The sequence below is a fragment of the Oncorhynchus nerka genome, linkage group LG15 (assembly GCF_034236695.1).
Source record: "Oncorhynchus nerka isolate Pitt River linkage group LG15, Oner_Uvic_2.0, whole genome shotgun sequence".
In the NCBI taxonomy this organism is placed as follows: Eukaryota; Metazoa; Chordata; class Actinopteri; order Salmoniformes; family Salmonidae; genus Oncorhynchus; species Oncorhynchus nerka.
In genome coordinates, this window is record NC_088410.1 from 10691834 (window position 1) to 10711684 (window position 19851).

The window sequence follows — 19851 nt, forward strand, 5'->3', positions numbered from 1 at the left end:
CTTCTCATTTTCACTCCTCCCTCCCTCCCCCTCCCTCCCTCCCACCTTCCCTTCTCGTTTTCACTCTCCTCCCTCCCTCCCTCCCTCCCTCCCTCCCTCCTTCTTTTTCACTCTGTCCCCTCCCTCCCTTCTCTTTTCACTCTGTCCCCTCCCTCCCTCCCTCCCTTCTCGTTTTCACTCTGTCCCCCTCCCTCCCTCCCTTCTCGTTTTCCTCTGTCTCCCTCCCTCCCTCCTCCTTCTCGTTTTCACTCTGTCTCCCTCCCTCCCTTCTAATTTTCACTCCTCCCTCCTCCCTCCCTCCCTCCTCCTTCTCTTTTCACTCTGTCCCCTCCCTCCCTCCTCCCTTCTCTTTTCACTCTGTCCCCTCCCTCCCTACCTTCTCAATTTCACTCCTCCCTCCCTCCCTCCCTCCCTTCTCTTTTTCCTCTGTCCCTCCCTCCCTCCCTCCCTTCTCATTTTCCTCCTCCCTCCCTCCCTCCCTCCCTCCCTCCCCCTCTCGTTTTCACTCTCCCTCCCTCCCTCCCTCCCTACCTTCTTTTTCACTCTGTCCCCTCCCTCCCTTCTCTTTTCACTCCCCCTCCCTCCCTCCCTTCTCATTTCACTCCCTCCCTCCCTCCTCTTTTCACTCTGTCTCCACCCTCCCTCCCTCCCTTCTCATTTCACTCTGTCTCCTCCCTCCCTCCCTCCCCCTTCTCGTTTTCACTCTGTCCCTCCCTCCCTTCTCGTTTTCACTCTGTCTCCTCCCTCCCTCCCTCCCTCCCTCCCTCTTTTTCACTCTGTCCCCTCCTCCCTCCTTCTCATTTTCACTCTGTCCCTCCTCCCTTCTCATTTTCACTCCTCCCCTCCCTCCCTCCCTCCTCCTTCTCTTTTCACTCTGTCCCCTCCCTCCCTCCTCCCTTCTTCACTCTGTCCCCTCCCTCCCTTCTCATTTTCTCTGTCCCTCCCTCCCTCTTCCTTTTTCCTCTCCTCCCTCCCTTCTTCTTTTTCACTCTGTCCCCTCCCTCCCTCCTTCTCATTTCACTCCTCCCTCCCTCCCCTCCCTCCCTCCCTTCCCTTCTCTTTTTCACTCTGTCCCTCCCTCCCTCCCTCCCTCCCTCTTTTTCACTCTGTCCCCTCCCTCCCTTCTCTTTTTCACTCTGTCCCTCCTCCCTCCCTCCCTTCTCTTTTCACTCTGTCCCCCTCCCTCCCTCCCTTCTCGTTTTCACTCTGTCTCCCTCCCTCCCTTCTAATTTTCACTCCTCCCTCCGTCCCTCCCTCCCTCACTCCCTTCTCTTTTCACTCTGTCCCTCCTCCCTCACTCCCTTCTCTTTTTCACTCTGTCCCCTCCCTCCCTCCCTTCTCAATTTCATCCTCCCCTCCCTCCCTCTCCTTCTCTTTCACTCCCCCTCCCTCCCTCCCTCCTTCTCATTTTCCTCCTCCCTCCCTCCCCCTCCCTCCCTCCCTCCCACCCCCTTCTCCACTCCCCTCCCTCCCTCCCTCCCTACCTTCTTTTTCACTCTGTCCCCTCCCTCCCTTCTCTTTTTCACTCTGTCCCCTCCCTTCTCATTTTCACCCTCCCTCCCTCCCTCCCTCCTCGTTTTCACTCTGTCTCCACCCTCCTCCCTCCCTCCTTCTCGTTTTCACTCTGTCTCCCTCCCTCCCTTCTCGTTTTCACTCTGTCTCCTCCCTCCTCCCTTCTCATTTTCACCTCCTCCCTCCCTCCCTCCCTCCTCTTTTCACTCTGTCCCCTCCCTCCCTCCCTTCTCATTTTCACTCCTCCCTCCCTCCTCCCTCACTCCCTTCTCTTTTTCACTCTGTCCCCTCCCTCCCTCCCTTCTAATTTTCACTCCTCCCTCCCTCCCTCCCTTCTCTTTTCACTCTGTCCCCTCCCTCCCCCTCACTCCCTTCTCTTTTTCACTCTGTCCCCTCCCTCCCTCCCTCCCTTCTCAATTTCACTCCTCCCTCCCTCCCTCACTCCCTTCTCTTTTTTTCACTCTGTCCCCTCCCTCCCTTCTCATTTTCACTCCTCCCTCCCTCCCTCACTCCCTTCTCTTTTTCACTCTGTCCCCTCCCTCCCTCCCTTCTAATTTTCACTCCTCCCTCCCTCCCTCCCTCCCTTCTCTTTTTTTCACTCTGTCCCCTCCCTCCCTCACTCCCTTCTCTTTTTCACTCTGTCCCTCCCTCCCTCCCTCCTTCTCAATTTCCTCCTCCCTCCCTCCCTCACTCCCTGCTCTTTTTCACTCTGTCCCCCCTCCTCCCCCCTTCTCATTTTCACTCCTCCCTCCTCCCCCCTCCCTCCCTCCCACCTTCCCTTCTCCACTCTCCCTCCCTCCCTCCCTCCCTTCTTTTCACTCCTCCCTCCCTCCCTTCTCTTTTTTCACTCTGTCCCCTCCCTCCCTTCTAATTTTCCTCCTCCCTCCCTCCCTCCCTCTCCTTCTCTTTTTTCACTCTGTCCCTCCCTCCCTCCTCCCTTCTCTTTTCACTCTGTCCCCTCCCTCCCTTCTCAATTTCACTCCTCCCTCCCTCCCTCCCTCCCTCCCTCCCTCCCTTCTCTTTTTCACTCTGTCCCTCCCTCCCTCCCTTCTCATTTTTCCTCCTCCCTCCCCCTCCCTCCCTCCCTCCCTTCTCGTTTTACTCTCCCTCCCTCCCTCCCTCCCTCCCTCCCTCTTTTTCACTCTGTCCCCTCCCTCCCTTCTCCTTTCACTCTGTCCCCTCCCTCCCTCCCTTCTCCTTTCACCCTCCTCCTTTTCCTCTGTCCCCTCCTCCCTCCCTTCTCTGTTTTCACTCTGTCCCTCCTCCCTCTCCCTTCTAATTTTCACTCCTCCCTCCTCCCTCCCTCCCTCACTCCCTTCTCTTTTCACTCTGTCCCCTCCTCCCTCACTCCCTTCTCTTTTTTCACTCTGTCCCCTCCCTCCCTACCTTCTCAATTTTCACTCCTCCTCCCTCCCTCACTCCCTTCTCTTTTTCACTCTGTCCCCTCCCTCCCTCCTCCCTCCCCCTCCCTCCCACCCCTTTTTTCACTCTCCCTCCCTCCCTCCCTCCCCCCTTCTTTTCACTCTGTCCCCTCCCTCCCTCTCTTTTTCACTCTCGTCCCTCCTCCCTCCCTTCTCCTTTCACTCCCCTCCCTCCCTCTCCTCCTTTTCACTCTGTCCCCCTCCCTCCCTCCCTTCTCCACTCTGTCCCTCCCTCCCTCCCTCCCTCCCTTCTCATTTTTCTCTCCTCCCTCCCTCCCTTCTCGTTTTCACTCTGTCCCCTCCCTCTCGTTTTCACTCTCCCCTCCTCTTTTTTCACTCTGTCCCCCTCCCTCCCTCCTTCTCATTTTCACTCTGTCCCCTCCCTCCCTCCTCCTCCTCCCTCCCTCCCTCCCTTTCTCTTTTTCACTCTGTCCCCTCCCTCCCTCCCTTCTCCCTCTGTCCTCCCTCCCTTCTTTTCACTCCTCCCTCCCTCCCTCCCTCCTCCCTTCTCTTTTTCACTCTGTCTCCCTCCCTCCCTCCCTTCTCATTTTCTCCCTCCCTCCCTCCCCCTCCTCCCTCCCTCCCTCCTTCCCTTCTCGTTTTCACTCTGTCTCCTCCCTCCCTCCCTCCCTCTCTTTTCACTCTGTCTCCCTCCCTCCCTCCCTCCTCTGTCCCCTCCCTCCCTCCCTCTCCTTTTCACTCTGTCCTCCCTCCCTCCCTTCTCATTTTCACTCTGTCTCCCTCCCTCCCTCCCTTCTCGTTTTTCACTCTGTCTCCCTCCCTCCCTTCTCGTTTTCACTCCTCCCTCCGTCCCTCCTCCCTCCTCCCTTCTCTTTTCACTCTGTCCCCTCCCTCCCTCCTCCCTTCTCTTTTCACTCTGTCCCCTCCCTCCCTTTTTCACTTTCTCCCTCCCTCCCTCCCTCACTCCCTTCTCTTTTTCACTCTGTCCCCTCCCTCCCTCCCTTCTCATTTTTCCCTCCCCCTCCTCCCTCCCTCCCCCCCCTTCTCATTTTCACTCTCCTCCCTCCTCTCCCTCCCTCCCTCCCTTCTTTTTCACTCTGTTCTCCCCTCCCTCCCTTCTCTTTTCACTCTGTCCCTCCTCCTTTCCCCTCCCTCCCTCCCTCCCTTCTCATTTTCACTCTGTCCCTCCCTCCCTCCTCCCTTCTTTTTCACTCTGTCCCCTCCCTCCCTCCCTTCTCATTTTCCTCTCCTCCCTCCCTCCCTCCCTCCCTTCTCTTTTTCACTCTGTCCCCTCCCTCCCTCCTCCCTCTTTTTCACTCTGTCCCCTCCCTCCCTCCTCCCTTCTCAATTTCACTCCTCCCTCCCTCCCTCCCTCCTCTCTCCTTTCACTCTGTCCCCTCCTCCCTCCCCTCCCTCCCTCTCCCTTCTTTTCACTCTGTCCCTCCCTCCCTCCCTTCTAATTTTCACTCCTCCCTCCCTCCCTCCTCCTCCTTCTCTTTTCATCCCTCCCTCCCTCCTCCCTTCTCTTTTCACTCTGTCTCCCTCCCTCCCTCCTCCCTTCTCTTTTTCACTCTGTCCCCTCCCTCCCTCCCTTCTCATTTTTCCTCCCTCCCTCCTCCCTCCTCCCTCCCTTCTCTTTTTCACTCTCCCTCCCTCCCTCCTTCCCTCCTCCCTCCCTCCCTTCTCTCCTCTGTCCCCTCCCTCCCTTCCTTTTCCCTCCCTCCCTCCCTCCCCTCACCTTCCCTTCTCTTTTTCACTCTGTCCCTCCCTCCCTCCCTCCCTTCTTTTTCACTCTGTCCCCTCCCTCCCTTCTCAATTTCACTCCCTCCTCCCTCCCTCCCTCACTTTCTCTTTTCACTCTGTCCCCTCCCTCCCTCCCTTCTCATTTTCACTCCTCCCTCCCTCCCCCTCCCTCCCTCCCACCTTCCCTTCTCGTTTCCACTCTCCCTCCCTCCCTCCCTCCCTTTCTTTTTCACTCTGTCCCCTCCCTCCTTCTCTTTTTCACTCTGTCCCCTCCCTCCCTCCCTTCTCATTTTCACCCCTCCCTCCCTCCCTCCCTCCCTCCCTCCTCTTTTTCACTCTGTCTCCTCCCTCCCTCCCTCCTTCTCATTTTCACTCTGTCTCCTCCCTCCCTCCCTCCTCCCTCCCTTCTCTTTTTCACTCTGTCCCCTCCCTCCCTTCTCATTTTCACTCCTCCCTCCCTCCCCCTCCCTCCCTCCCTCCCTTCTCTTTTCACTCTCTCCTCCCTCCCTCCCTCCCTCCCTCCTCACTCTGTCCCCTCCCTCCCTCCCTTCTCTTTTCACTCTGTCCCCTCCTTCTCTTTCTCCCTCCCTCCCTCCCTCCCTTTTTCACTTGTCTCCTCCCCTCCCTCCCTCCCTCCTCTTTTCACTCCTCCCTCCTCCTCCCTTCTCTTTTCACTCTGTCCCCTCCCTCCCTCCTTCTCATTTTCACCTCCCTCCCTCCCTCCCTCCCTTCCTCTTTTCACTCTGTCCCCTCCCTCCCTCCCTTCTTCATTTTCACTCCTCCCTCCCTCCCTCACTCCCTTCTCTTTTCACTCTGTCCCCTCCCTCCCTCCCTTCTAATTTTCACCTCCTCCCTCCCTCCCTCCCTTCTCTTTTCACTCTGTCCCCTCCCTCCCTCACTCCCTTCTCTTTTTCACTCTGTCCCCTCCCTCCCTCCCTCCCTTCTCAATTTCACTCCTCCCTCCCTCCCTCACTCCCTGCTCTTTTTCACTCTGTCCCCTCCCTCCTCCTCCTCCCTTCCCTCCCTCACTCCCTTTCTTTTCACTCTGTCCCTCCCTCCCTCCCTTCTAATTTTCACTCCTCCCTCCCTCCCTCCCTCCTTCTCTTTTTCACTCTGTCCCCTCCCTCCCTCACTCCCTTTCTTTTTCACTCTGTCCCCTCCCTCCCTCCCTCCCTTCTCAATTTCACTCTCCCCCCTCCCTCCTCCCTCTCTTTTTTTCACTCTGTCCCCTCCCTCCCTCCCTTCTCATTTTCCTCTCCCTCCCTCCCCCCTCCCTCCCTCCTTTTCACCTCCCTCCCTTCTCTTTTCACTCCCTCCCTCCTCCCTCCCTTCCACTCTGTCCCCTCCCTCCCCTCTCCTTCCTCTGTCCCCTCCCTCCCTTCTTTTTCACTCTGTCCCTCCCTCCCTCCCTCACTCCCTTCTCTTTTCACTCTGTCCCCTCCCTCCCTCCTCCCTTCTCTTTTTCACTCTGTCCCCTCCCTCCCTCTCAATTTCTCCTCCCTCCTCCCTCCCTCCCTCCCCTTCTCTTTTTCACTCTGTCCCCTCCCTCCCTCCTTCTCATTTTCACTCCTCCCTCCCTCCCCCTCCCTCCCTCCCACCTTCCCTTCTCGTTTTCCTCTCCCTCCCTCCCTCCCTCCCTCCCTTCTTTTCACTCTGTCCCCTCCTCCCTTCTCTTTTTCACTCTGTCCCCTCCCTCCCTCCTTCTCGTTTTCACCCTCCTCCCTCCCTCCCTCCTCCCTCCTCGTTTTCACTCTGTCTCCTCCCTCCCTCCCTCCTTCTCATTTTCACTCTGTCTCCTCCCTCCCTCCCTCCCTCCCTCCCTTCTCTTTTTCACTCTGTCCCCTCCCTCCCTCCCTTCTCGTTTTCACTCTGTCTCCTCCCTCCTTCTCGTTTTCACTCTGTCTCCCTCCCTCCCTCCTTCTCATTTTCACCTCCCTCCCTCCCTCCCTCTCTTTTCACTCTGTCTCCTCCCTCCCTCCCTCCCTCACTTCTCATTTTCACTCTGTCTCCCTCCCTCCCTTCTCGTTTTCACCCTCCCTCCCTCCCTCCCTCCTCATTTTCACTCTGTCTCCTCCCTCCCTCCCTCCCTCCCTTCTCATTTTCACTCTGTCTCCCTCCCTCCCTCCCTTCTCGTTTTCACCCTCCCTCCTCCCTACCTCCCTCCCTCCCTCCCTTCTCGTTTTCACTCTGTCTCTTCACTCAGAATGTTAGAATCCTGTCCCAACTCGTTTGCTCCTCCCCCTGACTCGAGATACAGATTCCTAAGTGGGGACTGGCTGATTTATGGGGCCACCCCGGGTCCATCGTGGGGTCTGATTGGCTGAGGAAGCAGCACTACTGGTTTGAGGGATAGCGGGCTACTGATTCACAGACCAGGAGAGAGTGAGAGAGAGAGAGAAAAGTAAAGATTATCATAAAGAGTCAGAAGCAGCTCATCTCAGGTAGGTGCAACATGTCTGCATGGCCAAAACACTGGAACTGTGTGTGTCTAACTGGTTGTGTAATTATGTGTGTGACTGTGTGTGTGACTGTGTGTGTAACTGTGTGTGACTGTGTGTGTGTAACTGTGTGTGTGACTGTGTGTGTGACTGTGTGTGTGACTGTGTGTGTGACTGTGTGTGTGTGTGTAACTGTGTGTGACTGTGTGTGTGACTGTGTGTGTAACTGTGTGTGTGACTGTGTGTGTAACTGTGTGTGTGTAACGGTGTGTGTGTAACTGTGTGTGTGTAACTGTGTGTGTGTGACTGTGTGTGTGTAACTGTGTATTTAACTGTGTGTGTGTAACTGTGTGTGTGTAACTGTGTATTTAACTGTGTGTGTGTGTAACTGTGTGTAACTGTGTATTTAACTGTGTGTGTGTGTGTGTGTAACTGTGTATTTAACTGTGTGTGTGTGTAACTGTGTATTTAACTGTGTGTGTGTGTAACTGTGTGTGTGTAACTGTGTGAAACTGTGTATTTAACTGTGTGTGTGTGTAACTGTGTGTGAAATATGGTCTGTCTGTCTCTATCTGTCTCTCAGACATGAATAATCGCTCCATAGCCTGGTGGCTGAAACAGATAGGACTGCCCCAGTACACCAAGTCACTGGAGAGAGAATACTACGGTCTAGAGGTACCTGTCTGTCTGTCTGGGGAGAGAATACTATGGTCTAGAGGTACCTGACTGTCTGTCTGGGGAGAGAATACTACGGTCTAGAGGTACCTGACTGTCTGTCTGGGGAGAGAATACTACGGTCTAGAGGTACCTGTCTGTCTGTCTGGGGAGAGAATACTACGGTCTAGAGGTACCTGTCTGTCTGTCTGGAGAGAGAATACTACGGTCTAGAGGTACCTGTCTGTCTGTCTGGAGAGAGAATACTACGGTCTAGAGGTACCTGACTGTCTGTCTGGGGAGAGAATACTACGGTCTAGAGGTACCTGACTGTCTGTCTGGGGAGAGAATACTACGGTCTAGAGGTACCTGTCTGTCTGTCTGTCTGGAGAGAGAATACTACGGTCTAGAGGTACCTGTCTGTCTGTCTGTCTGGAGAGAGAATACTATGGTCTAGAGGTACCTGTCTGTCTGTCTGGGGAGAGAATACTACGGTCTAGAGGTACCTGTCTGTCTGTCTGGGGAGAGAATACTACGGTCTAGAGGTACCTGTCTGTCTGTCTGGGGAGAGAATACTATGGTCTAGAGGTACCTGTCTGTCTGTCTGGGAGAGAATACTACGGTCTAGAGGTACCTGACTGTCTGTCTGGAGAGAGAATACTACGGTCTAGAGGTACCTGTCTGTCTGTCTGGGGAGAGAATACTACGGTCTAGAGGTACCTGTCTGTCTGTCTGGGGAGAGAATACTATGGTCTAGAGGTACCTGTCTGTCTGTCTGGGGAGAGAATACTACGGTCTAGAGGTACCTGACTGTCTGTCTGGAGAGAGAATACTACGGTCTAGAGGTACCTGTCTGTCTGTCTGGGGAGAGAATACTACGGTCTAGAGGTACCTGACTGTCTGTCTGGAGAGAGAATACTACGGTCTAGAGGTACCTGACTGTCTGTCTGGAGAGAGAATACTACGGTCTAGAGGTACCTGACTGTCTGTCTGTCTGTCTGTCTGGAGAGAGAATACTACGGTCTAGAGGTACCTGACTGTCTGTCTGGAGAGAGAATACTACGGTCTAGAGGTACCTGTCTGTCTGTCTGGGGAGAGAATACTACGGTCTAGAGGTACCTGTCTGTCTGTCTGGGGAGAGAATACTACGGTCTAGAGGTACCTGTCTGTCTGTCTGGAGAGAGAATACTACGGTCTAGAGGTACCTGACTGTCTGTCTGGGGAGAGAATACTACGGTCTAGAGGTACCTGACTGTCTGTCTGGGGAGAGAATACTACGGTCTAGAGGTACCTGACTGTCTGTCTGGGGAGAGAATACTACGGTCTAGAGGTACCTGACTGTCTGTCTGGGGAGAGAATACTACGGTCTAGAGGTACCTGACTGTCTGTCTGGAGAGAGAATACTACGGTCTAGAGGTACCTGTCTGTCTGTCTGGAGAGAGAATACTACGGTCTAGAGGTACCTGTCTGTCTGTCTGGAGAGAGAATACTACGGTCTAGAGGTACCTGTCTGTCTGTCTGGGGAGAGAATACTACGGTCTAGAGGTACCTGTCTGTCTGTCTGGGGAGAGAATACTACGGTCTAGAGGTACCTGACTGTCTGTCTGTCTGTCTGTCTGTCTGGAGAGAGAATACTACGGTCTAGAGGTACCTGTCTGTCTGTCTGGGGAGAGAATACTACGGTCTAGAGGCACCTGTCTGTCTGTCTGGAGAGAGAATACTATGGTCTAGAGGTACCTGTCTGTCTGTCTGGAGAGAGAATACTACGGTCTAGAGGTACCTGTCTGTCTGTCTCTATCTGTCTCTCAGACATGAATAATCGCTCCATAGCCTGGTGGCTGAAACAGATAGGACTGCCCCAGTACACCAAGTCACTGGAGAGAGAATACTACGGTCTGTCTGTCTGGGGAGAGAATACTATGGTAGAGGTACTGTCTGTCTGTCTGGGGAGAGAATACTAGAGGTGTCTGTCTGTCTGGGAGGTACCTGTCTGTCTGTCTGTCTGGAGAGAGAATACTATGGTCTAGAGGTACCTGTCTGTCTGTCTGGGAGAGAATACTATGGTCTAGAGGTACCTGGTCTGTCTGTCTGGGAGAGGAATACTACGGTCTGACTGTCTGTCTGTCTGGGGAGAGAATACTATGGTCTAGAGCAGTGGTCACCAAACTCCGGCCCGCGGGCCGGATACGGCCCGTCAGCACATTTGGCCCGGCCCTCTGAACAATACCAGAGACGCTATCGAATTTTTTTCCTATTTGGCCTCCAGAAAAAAAATCCTAGGCCCGGCCCTGTCAAAGAGAGAACGGAATAATGGCGAAAAGGTTAGGTAAGAGAAAAATTGATTCAGAATGCGTTCGGGCCAGCTTTCGGGTTGCTAAACTGATAGCAAGAAGCGGTAAGCCTTTCACTGACGGAGAGTTTGTTAAGAAATGTATGGATGCTGTCGCGGAGGAGGTGTGTCCCGAGAAGAAAGATGCATTTAATGCCGTAAGTCTGTCGTGCGAGTACAATCACCAGACGCGTTGAAGAAATCGGGAGTAATGTATATGCCCAGCTGCAGCAGACACAGCGCAACTGCTCATTTTTATTCGTGGAGTTAGCGCAAACTTTGAGATATGCGAGGAGCTGGCAGCCCTCAACGTCTCAAAGGGACTACAACGGGAGAGGATATTTTTGACAAAGTGTGCCAAACCATGGAGAAGTTGGACCTGGACTGGTCAAAGCTAGCTAGCATCACGACTGACGGGGCTCCTAGCATGGTGGGCGAAACTCGCGGTCTAATAGGACGCATGAACCGGGAGTTGGAAAAAGGGGTCTCACCGCCCGCTACGAGTCCACTGCCTAATTCACCAGCAAGCACTGTGCTGCAAAGTGTTGAAGTGGGATTCTGTAATGAAGGTTGTGGTGTCGTGCATAAACTTCATCAGAGCAAAGGGACTTAAACACAGGCAGTTCCAAGAATTCCTGTCTGAACTGGAGTCTACGCACGGAGATGTGCTGTACTACACAGAGGTCCGATGGCTGAGCCGGGGCAGAGTTTTGAGGCGTTTTTACGAGCTGCTACCCGAAATTAACGCATTTCTTCATTTAAAAGACAAAACGGTCCCAGAGCTGATCGACCCAGAATGGAAATGGCACCTCGCATTTTTAACAGACGTGACAGAAATACTTAACAGCCTTAACTTGCAGCTACAAGGCGGGGAAACTCATTTGCGACATGTATTCACACATAAAAGCATTTGAGGTGAAATTAGCGCTGCTTTTGGAACAAGTGAAAAGCGCAACTTCGTCCATCTTCCTGCTACCCAAAACCTGTCGACAGAGAACCCAGCGGTCCCGTTCCCAGCTGAAAAGTGCGTGGAAGCACTGGAAATGCTGAAGGCGGAGTTCGGTGTGCGATTCAGTGAACTACATGTTCATGCAAAAGAAATCCGTCTTTTTCAGAACCCCTTTGTTGCCGACATTGATGAAGCCCAGCCTTCATATCAGTTTGAGTTGGCTGAGTTACAGAACTGTGATGTTCTGAAAGACGCATTCAAGCCCAACAGTCTCATTGACTTCTATGCCGCCCTCCCAAACGACACATATCCAAACATCAAAAAACACGCAATGAAAATGTCCACAGTTTTTGGCAGCACGTATATCTGCGAGAAAACCTTTTCTCGCATAAAACTGCTGAAAACCCCGATGAGATCAAGATTGACAGATGAACATTTGCATCAGTGCTTGAGACTGGCTGTAACTAGAATGGAACCTGATATTCAACTTCTCACCAGCCAGATGCAGGCCCACAGTTCACACTGATGAACATACATAGGTAAGCTCACTTTTCTGACTTGAATGAGTCATTCTGAGCATAAACAAATATAATCATAATAAAATCTACTGGGATAAAATCCATCTTTACAACCATACTGGTAGTGAAATGTATTGTGCTGTGTAGGTGCTGTATCACTTAGTTCAGTTTCTCAACCTGCTTCTTTTGTGGTTTCACAGGGAAGTTGATGAGAGAGAGCTGCAAACAGCGGTGTCTACAAGCCTACTGGAACCTACAAAGGATTATAAGGAAGGAACACAAGAACTTTAAGAGACTGCTCATATGTGTCAGAGAGATTCTGCTCTGACAACTGAGCTGAACTTTTATCTGTTAAGATTGTGCATGGCACGACAGAAAGTTAATGTTCCATGGCTTTTTTTTCTATGAAGAACCCAGAGAGAGTTATTTAGTTATTATTTATTTCCTGTTTTTTTCTGTGAAGAACTCAGAGGGGGTTATTTAGTTATTATTTATTTCATTAATAGTGTTATTATTTGTTTCCTGACTTTTTTTCTGTAAAGAACCTGGAAAGGGTTATTTGGTTATGTGTGGCTTTCTGGAAAACAATAAATTTTTTAAGCTCCCCTACGATCGTCACACTTTTTCTGTTACAAACTGACACCGGCCCCCCATCAGAGAAGGGAAAAGTTATGTGGCCCTCACAGGAAAAAGTTTGGGGACCCCTGGTCTAGAGGTACCTGTCTGTCTGTCTGGAGAGAGAATACTATGGTCTAGAGGTACCTGACTGTCTGTCTGGAGAGAGAATACTATGGTCTAGAGGTACCTGTCTGTCTGTCTGGAGAGAGAATACTATGGTCTAGAGGTACCTGACTGTCTGACTGGAGAGAGAATACTATGGTCTAGAGGTACCTGACTGTCTGACTGGAGAGAGAATACTATGGTCTAGAGGTACCTGACTGTCTGTCTGGAGAGAGAATACTATGGTCTAGAGGTACCTGACTGTCTGTCTGTCTGGAGAGAGAAAACTATGGTCTAGAGGTACCTGACTGTCTGTCTGGAGAGAGAATACTATGGTCTAGAGGTACCTGACTGTCTGTCTGGAGAGAGAATACTATGGTCTAGAGGTACCTGTCTGTCTGTCTGGAGAGAGAATACTATGGTCTAGAGGTACCTGTCTGTCTGACTGTCTGACTGGAGAGAGAATACTATGGTCTAGAGGTACCTGACTTTCTGTCTGGAGAGAGAATACTATGGTCTAGAGGTACCTGACTGTCTGTCTGTCTGGAGAGAGAATACTATGGTCTAGAGGTACCTGACTGTCTGTCCGTCTGGAGAGAGAATACTATGGTCTAGAGGTACCTGACTATCTGTCTGGAGAGAGAATACTATGGTCTAGAGGTACCTGACTGTCTGTCTGTCTGGAGAGAGAATACTATGGTCTAGAGGTACCTGACTGTCTGTCTGGAGAGAGAATACTATGGTCTAGAGGTACCTTACTGTCTGCCTGTCTGACTGGAGAGAGAATACTATGGTCTAGAGGTACCTGAATGTCTGTCTGGAGAGAGAATACTATGGTCTAGAGGTACCTGACTATCTGTCTGTCTGGAGAGAGAATACTATGGTCTAGAGGTACCTGACTGTCTGTCTGGAGAGAGAATACTATGGTCTAGAGGTACCTGACTGTCTGACTGGAGAGAGAATACTATGTACCTGTCTGTCTGACTGTCTGACTGGAGAGAGAATACTATGGTCTAGAGGTACCTGACTGTCTGTCTGGAGAGAGAATACTATGGTCTAGAGGTACCTGACTGTCTGTCTGTCTGGAGAGAGAATACTATGGTCTAGATGTACCTGACTGTCTGTCTGGAGAGAGAATACTATGGTCTAGAGGTACCTGACTGTCTGTCTGGAGAGAGAATACTATGGTCTAGAGGTACCTGTCTGTCTGTCTGGAGAGAGAATACTATGGTCTAGAGGTACCTGACTGTCTGACTGGAGAGAGAATACTATGGTCTAGAGGTACCTGACTGTCTGTCTGGAGAGAGAATACTATGGTCTAGAGGTACCTGACTGTCTGTCTGTCTGGAGAGAGAAAACTATGGTCTAGAGGTACCTGACTGTCTGTCTGGAGAGAGAATACTATGGTCTAGAGGTACCTGACTGTCTGTCTGGAGAGAGAATACTATGGTCTAGAGGTACCTGTCTGTCTGTCTGGAGAGAGAATACTATGGTCTAGAGGTACCTGACTATCTGACTGGAGAGAGAATACTATGGTCTAGAGGTACCTGACTTTCTGTCTGGAGAGAGAATACTATGGTCTAGAGGTACCTGACTGTCTGTCTGTCTGGAGAGAGAATACTATGGTCTAGAAGTAAATGACTGTCTGACTGTCTGTCCGTCTGGAGAGAGAATACTATGGTCTAGAGGTACCTGACTATCTGTCTGGAGAGAGAATACTATGGTCTAGAGGTACCTGACTGTCTGTCTGTCTGGAGAGATAATACTATGGTCTAGAGGTACCTGACTATCTGTCTGGAGAGAGAATACTATGGTCTAGAGGTACCTGACTGTCTGTCTGTCTGGAGAGAGAATACTATGGTCTAGAGGTACCTGACTGTCTGTCTGTCTGGAGAGAGAATACTATGGTCTAGAGGTACCTTACTGTCTGCCTGTCTGACTGGAGAGAGAATACTATGGTCTAGAGGTACCTGAATGTCTGTCTGGAGAGAGAATACTATGGTCTAGAGGTACCTGACTATCTGTCTGTCTGGAGAGATAATACTATGGTCTAGAGGTACCTGACTGTCTGTCTGGAGAGAGAATACTATGGTCTAGAGGTACCTGACTGTCTGACTGGAGAGAGAATACTATGTACCTGTCTGTCTGACTGTCTGACTGGAGAGAGAATACTATGGTCTAGAGGTACCTGACTGTCTGTCTGGAGAGAGAATACTATGGTCTAGAGGTACCTGACTGTCTGTCTGTCTGTCTGGAGAGAGAATACTATGGTCTAGATGTACCTGACTGTCTGTCTGGAGAGAGAATACTATGGTCTAGAGGTACCTGACTGTCTGTCTGGAGAGAGAATACTATGGTCTAGAGGTACCTGTCTGTCTGTCTGGAGAGAGAATACTATGGTCTAGAGGTACCTGACTGTCTGACTGGAGAGAGAATACTATGGTCTAGAGGTACCTGTCTGTCTGACTGGAGAGAGAATACTATGGTCTAGAGGTACCTGACTGTCTGTCTGTCTGGAGAGAGAATACTATGGTCTAGAGGTACCTGACTGTCTGACTGGAGAGAGAATACTATGGTCTAGAGGTACCTGACTGTCTGTCTGTCTGTCTGGAGAGAGAATACTATGGTCTAGAGGTACCTGTCTGTCTGACTGTCTGACTGGAGAGAGAATACTATGGTCTAGAGGTACCTGACTTTCTGTCTGGAGAGAGAATACTATGGTCTAGAGGTACCTGACTGTCTGACTGTCTGACTGGAGAGAGAATACTATGGTCTAGAGGTACCTGACTGTCTGACTGTCTGACTGGAGAGAGAATACCATGGTCTAGAGGTACCTGACTGTCTGACTGGAGAGAGAATACTATGGTCTAGAGGTACCTGACTGTCTGACTGGAGAGAGAATACTATGGTCTAGAGGTACCTGACTGTCTGACTGGAGAGAGAATACTATGGTCTAGAGGTACCCGACTGTCTGACTGTCTGACTGGAGAGAGAATACTATGGTCTAGAGGTACCTGACTGTCTGACTGGGGAGAGAATACTATGGTCTAGAGGTACCTGACTGTCTGTCTGGAGAGAGAATACTATGGTCTAGAGGTACCTGACTGTCTGTCTGGAGAGAGAATACTATGGTCTAGAGGTACCTGTCTGTCTGTCTGGAGAGAGAATACTATGGTCTAGAGGTACCTGACTGTCTGTCTGGAGAGAGAATACTATGGTCTAGAGGTACCTGACTGTCTGTCTGGAGAGAGAATACTATGGTCTAGAGGTACCTGACTGTCTGTCTGGGGAGGGAAATAAAAAATCAGGTCTAGAGGTACCTGTCTGTCTGTCTTGAAGAAATAAATACGGTCTAGAGGTACCTGTCTGAACCTCTGTCTGGACAAAGATATTACAATATGATCAGATAAATAAAGCTGATTGTCTGTCTGGCTCTGAGAATACTTTAATTTTCTAGAGACACAAAGACAAATTTCTTTATATAAATGTCTGTCTAACAGAATATTAAATCTAGAGGTACCTGATGTCTGTCTGGGAGAGACTATATTTTCTATTTTAGCAAAAGTACCTGACTTACTGTCTGGAAAAAGAATACTACAATTTTCTATCATCCACTGTCTGTATTTTTGGGGAAAATATAATTGGTTGAAATACCTGTCTGTCTGTCTGGGGAAAATCTATTAATCTAAAACAACCTTTCTTTAAGTCTGTCTGGTGAAAGAATACTATCTAAAGGTACCTGACTGTCTGTCTGGAACTGAGAAAACTCTAAATATGTGTCTGTCTGGGGAGAGTAATGTTCACTTGTTTGAGGTACCTGACTGTCTGTCTGGGGAAGTTCATCAATGTTACGGTCTAGAGGTCCTGACTGTCTGTCTGGAGAGATTGAATACGGTTCAGCAGTAGGTCGACTTCTGTGTGATGTCTGTCTGGTTCAGAAAGAAAACAGTTGTTCACAATGTGTCTGTCTGGGAAACATAGACAACGGTCTAGAGCCTGGACCTGACTGTCTGTCTGGGAGAGAATACTACGGTCTAGAGGTACCCACTGTCTGTCTGTCTGCCCTCAGTGCATCATTGCATTGGAGGTCAATCAACTGTCCATTCTGTTTGGTGGAGAGAATACTACGGTCTAGAGGTTCCAACCTGCTTTTTGTCTGGGAGAGCAAATCTAGAGGTACCTGACTGTCTGTCTGGGGAAGAATACCTATTTTATCAGCCAACTGTCTGTCTGGGAGAGAACTGGTCTAGAGGTACTGTCTGTCTGTCTGGAGCTGGGAAAGTGGCTCAAATTTTCTGTCTGTCTGTCTCCCAGAGAGAATCAGTTTGGTTTTAAATGCCTGTCTGTCTGTCATATCAGAGATGACTACGATCCCGAGTACCTGTCTGTCTGTCTGGGGAAGAATACTATTCAGATGACTCTAATGTCACCTGAAAAGTCTGTCACACAGAATACATTTCGGTCTCGGAGTTGTGTTGTGTCTTTCCCTTTGTCTGTCCAAGAACAGACAAATCTCCTCAGAAGCTCCTGTCATCTTTGAAGCACCTTTCCCTGGCTGTAGCCATCCACCTCTGTGTGATAAGGCAAATCACCATGCTCCGTCTAACTACCTGTCTGTGCCTTGAACTGGAGAGATTCAATACCTTTGGTCTGATAAAGTACCTGTCTGTCTGTCTGGGGAGAGAATACTACGCTCTGGTGTATGGTACAATGATAAGTCTGTCTGTCCTGTCTGGGAGAGAGAATCTTTTCCGTCTAGAGGTACCTGTCTGTCTGTCTGGGTCCTATGGTCTAGAGGTACCTGTCTGTCTGTCTGGGAGAGTTTTCCTATGGTCTAGAGGTCCATGTCTGTCTGTCTGGACAGAATACTTCATCTAGAACCTGACTGTCTGTCTGTCTGGGGAGAGAATACTATCTGTCTAGAGGTTGGAGTCTGTCTGTCTGGGGAGAAATACTACTGGGCTAGATGTACCTGACTGTCTGCTCTCATCTGGGGAAGGAATATGCAATAAAATCTTTTCCCTTTTTCACAAGCTGTCTTTAGATTGAGGGTCTACCTGACTGTCTGTTTCTGGGGAGAGAATACTATTCTAGAAAGGTACCTGACTGTCTTCTGTCTGGGGAGAGAATACTATGGTCTAGAAACCTAATCATGTCTGTCTGTCTGGGATGAAATACTATGGTCTAGGGTACCTGATTTGTCTGTCTTCTGGGAAAATAAAACTGGCTATGACAGCAGCCTGGCCTTGTGATGTCTGTCTGTCTGGGGAGAGCCTGTCGAGATTTGAGACCTCGTTTAATGTCTGTCTGCCTTTTGTAGTCTTGTTCCATGTCCATATTCTTGTTTTTGTCCTGTTTCGTTTCATAATGTCTCTCAGATTATACTCTTTCAGTCTGTCTTTCTCCAGAGAAGACACACAGGTTTTCCAGGTACCTGTCTGAACTGTCTGTCTGTCTGGAGAGTTTGAAACTATGGTCTAGAGGTACCCTTCCTTTTGTCTTTTTGATGGGTATCTGAGAATAATTTGGTCTAGAGGTACCTGACTGTCTGTCTGTCTGGAAATGAGAATACTATGGTCCTTTGCATTGTGGGAAATGTAGTATACCGTGTAAAAGATCTGTGCCTGTCTGTCTGTCTGGAGAGAGAATAAATCAAGTCTAGAGGTACCTGACTGTCTGTCTGTCTGGAGAGAGAATACTATGGTCTAGAGGTACCTGTCTGTCTGTCTGGAGAGAGAATACTATGGTCTAGAGGTACCTGTCTGTCTGTCTGGGGAGAGAATACTACGGTCTAGAGGTACCTGACTGTCTGTCTGGAGAGAAGATTTACTAAACTGATAGTTTCAGCCTTCATTTATCTCCATCTCTCTCACCCCAACATGTCTCTCTCTCTCTCTCCATATCTCTCCCTCTCCCCTCCTCCTCTCTCACCTCAACCTGTCTCTCTCCCCTACCCTTCTCTCTCACCCCAACCTCTCTTCTCTCTCACTTTTCCTCACTCATCTCTCTCTTTACATCTCCTTCTCTCACCCCAACCTGTCTCTCTCTCTCCCCCATCTCTCTCTCTCCCTCTCCCCTCCACAACCTGTCTCTCTCTCTCTCTTTACTCTACATCTCCCTCTCTCCCCTCCCCACTCTCTCACCCCAACCTCTCTCTCCATCTCCCTCTCTCCCTCTCCCCTCCCCCACTCTCCCACCCAACCTCTCTCTCTCTGTCTCCCTCTCCCTCCATCTCTCTCTCTCTCCCTCCCTCCATCTCTCTCTCTCCCTCCATCTCTCTCTCTCCCCCTATCTCTCTCTCTCTCTCCCTCCATCTCTCTCTCTCCCCCTATATCTCTCTCTCTCTCTCTCTCCCCCCATCTCTCTCTCCTGCTCTCTCTCTCCCCATCTCTCTATATCTCTCTCTCTCCCCATCTCTCTATATCTCTCTCTCTCCCCATCTCTCTATATCTCTCTCTCTCCTCTCTCTCTCTCTCTCCCCATCTCTCTCCCCTATCTCTCTCTCTCTCTCTCCTCCCCATCTCTCTCTCCCCTCTCTCTCTCTCCCTCCATCTCTCTCTCCATCTCTCTCCCTCCTCTCTCTCTCTCCCCCTCCATCTCTCTCCCTCCATCTCTCTCTCTCTCTCTCTCTCTCCCCCCTCTCTCTCTCCCTCTTCTCTCCCTCTCTCTCTCCTCCATCTCTCTCCCCTCAATCTCTCTATATCTCTCTCCCCCTCCTCTCTCTCCCTCCATCTCTCTCTCCCATCTCTCTCTCTCCCTCCATCTCTCTCCATCCCTCCATCTCTCTCCTCCCTCTCTCTCTCCCTCCATCTCTCTCCCTCCATCTCTCTCCCTCCATCTCTCTCTCCCTCCATCTCTCTCTCCCTCCATCTCTCTCCCTCCATCTCTCCATCTCTCTCTCCCTCAATCTCCCCCTCCATCTCTCTCTCCCTCTCTCTCCCTCCATCTCCTCTCCCTCCATCATCTCTCTCCCTCCATCTCTCTCCCTCCATCTCTCTCCTCCATCTCTCTCTCCTCCATCTCTCTCCTCCATCTCTCTCTCCCTCCATCTCTCTCTCCCTCCATCTCTCTCCCTCCATCTCTCTCCCTCCATCTCTCTCCTCCATCTCTCTCCCTCCATCTCTCTCTCCCTCCATCTCTCTCTCCCTCCATCTCTCTCTCCCTCCATCTCTCTCCCTCCATCTCTCTCCATCTCTCTCCCTCCATCTCTCTCTCTCCATCTCTCCCCTCCATCTCTCTCTCCATCTCTCTCTCCTCCATCTCTCTCCCTCCATCTCTCTCTCCCCTCCATCTCTCTCCTCAATCTCTCTCCCTCCATCTCTCTCCCTCCATCTCCATCTCCATCTCTCCCTCCATCTCTCTCCCTCCATCTCTCTCTCTCCTCCATCTCCCATCTCTCTCTCTCTCCCTCCATCTCTCTCCCTCCATCTCCCTCTCTCTCCATCTCTCTCCTCTCTCTCTCTCTCCCTCCATCTCTCTCTCTCTCCATCTCTCTCCCCTCCATCTCTCTCCCTCCATCTCTCTCCCTCCATCTCTCTCTCTCCATCTCTCTCCCTCCATCTCTCTCCCTCCATCTCTCTCCTCCATCTCTCTCCCTCCATCTCTC

The 19851-nt window shown here is 50.9% G+C and overlaps 1 protein-coding gene across 1 annotated transcript in view; it reads left to right on the plus strand.

Annotated features, from left to right (window-relative positions):
• The first annotated feature begins 6988 nt into the window (after positions 1-6988).
• sh2d3a (SH2 domain containing 3A) overlaps positions 6989-19851 on the plus strand; it is a 44177-nt gene continuing 31314 nt past the window's right edge. The window contains 2 exon segments of the mRNA XM_065000955.1: positions 6989-7078; positions 7659-7750. Of these exon segments, the coding sequence (XP_064857027.1) occupies positions 7661-7750 (90 nt within the window). The 5' untranslated portion in view covers positions 6989-7078; positions 7659-7660.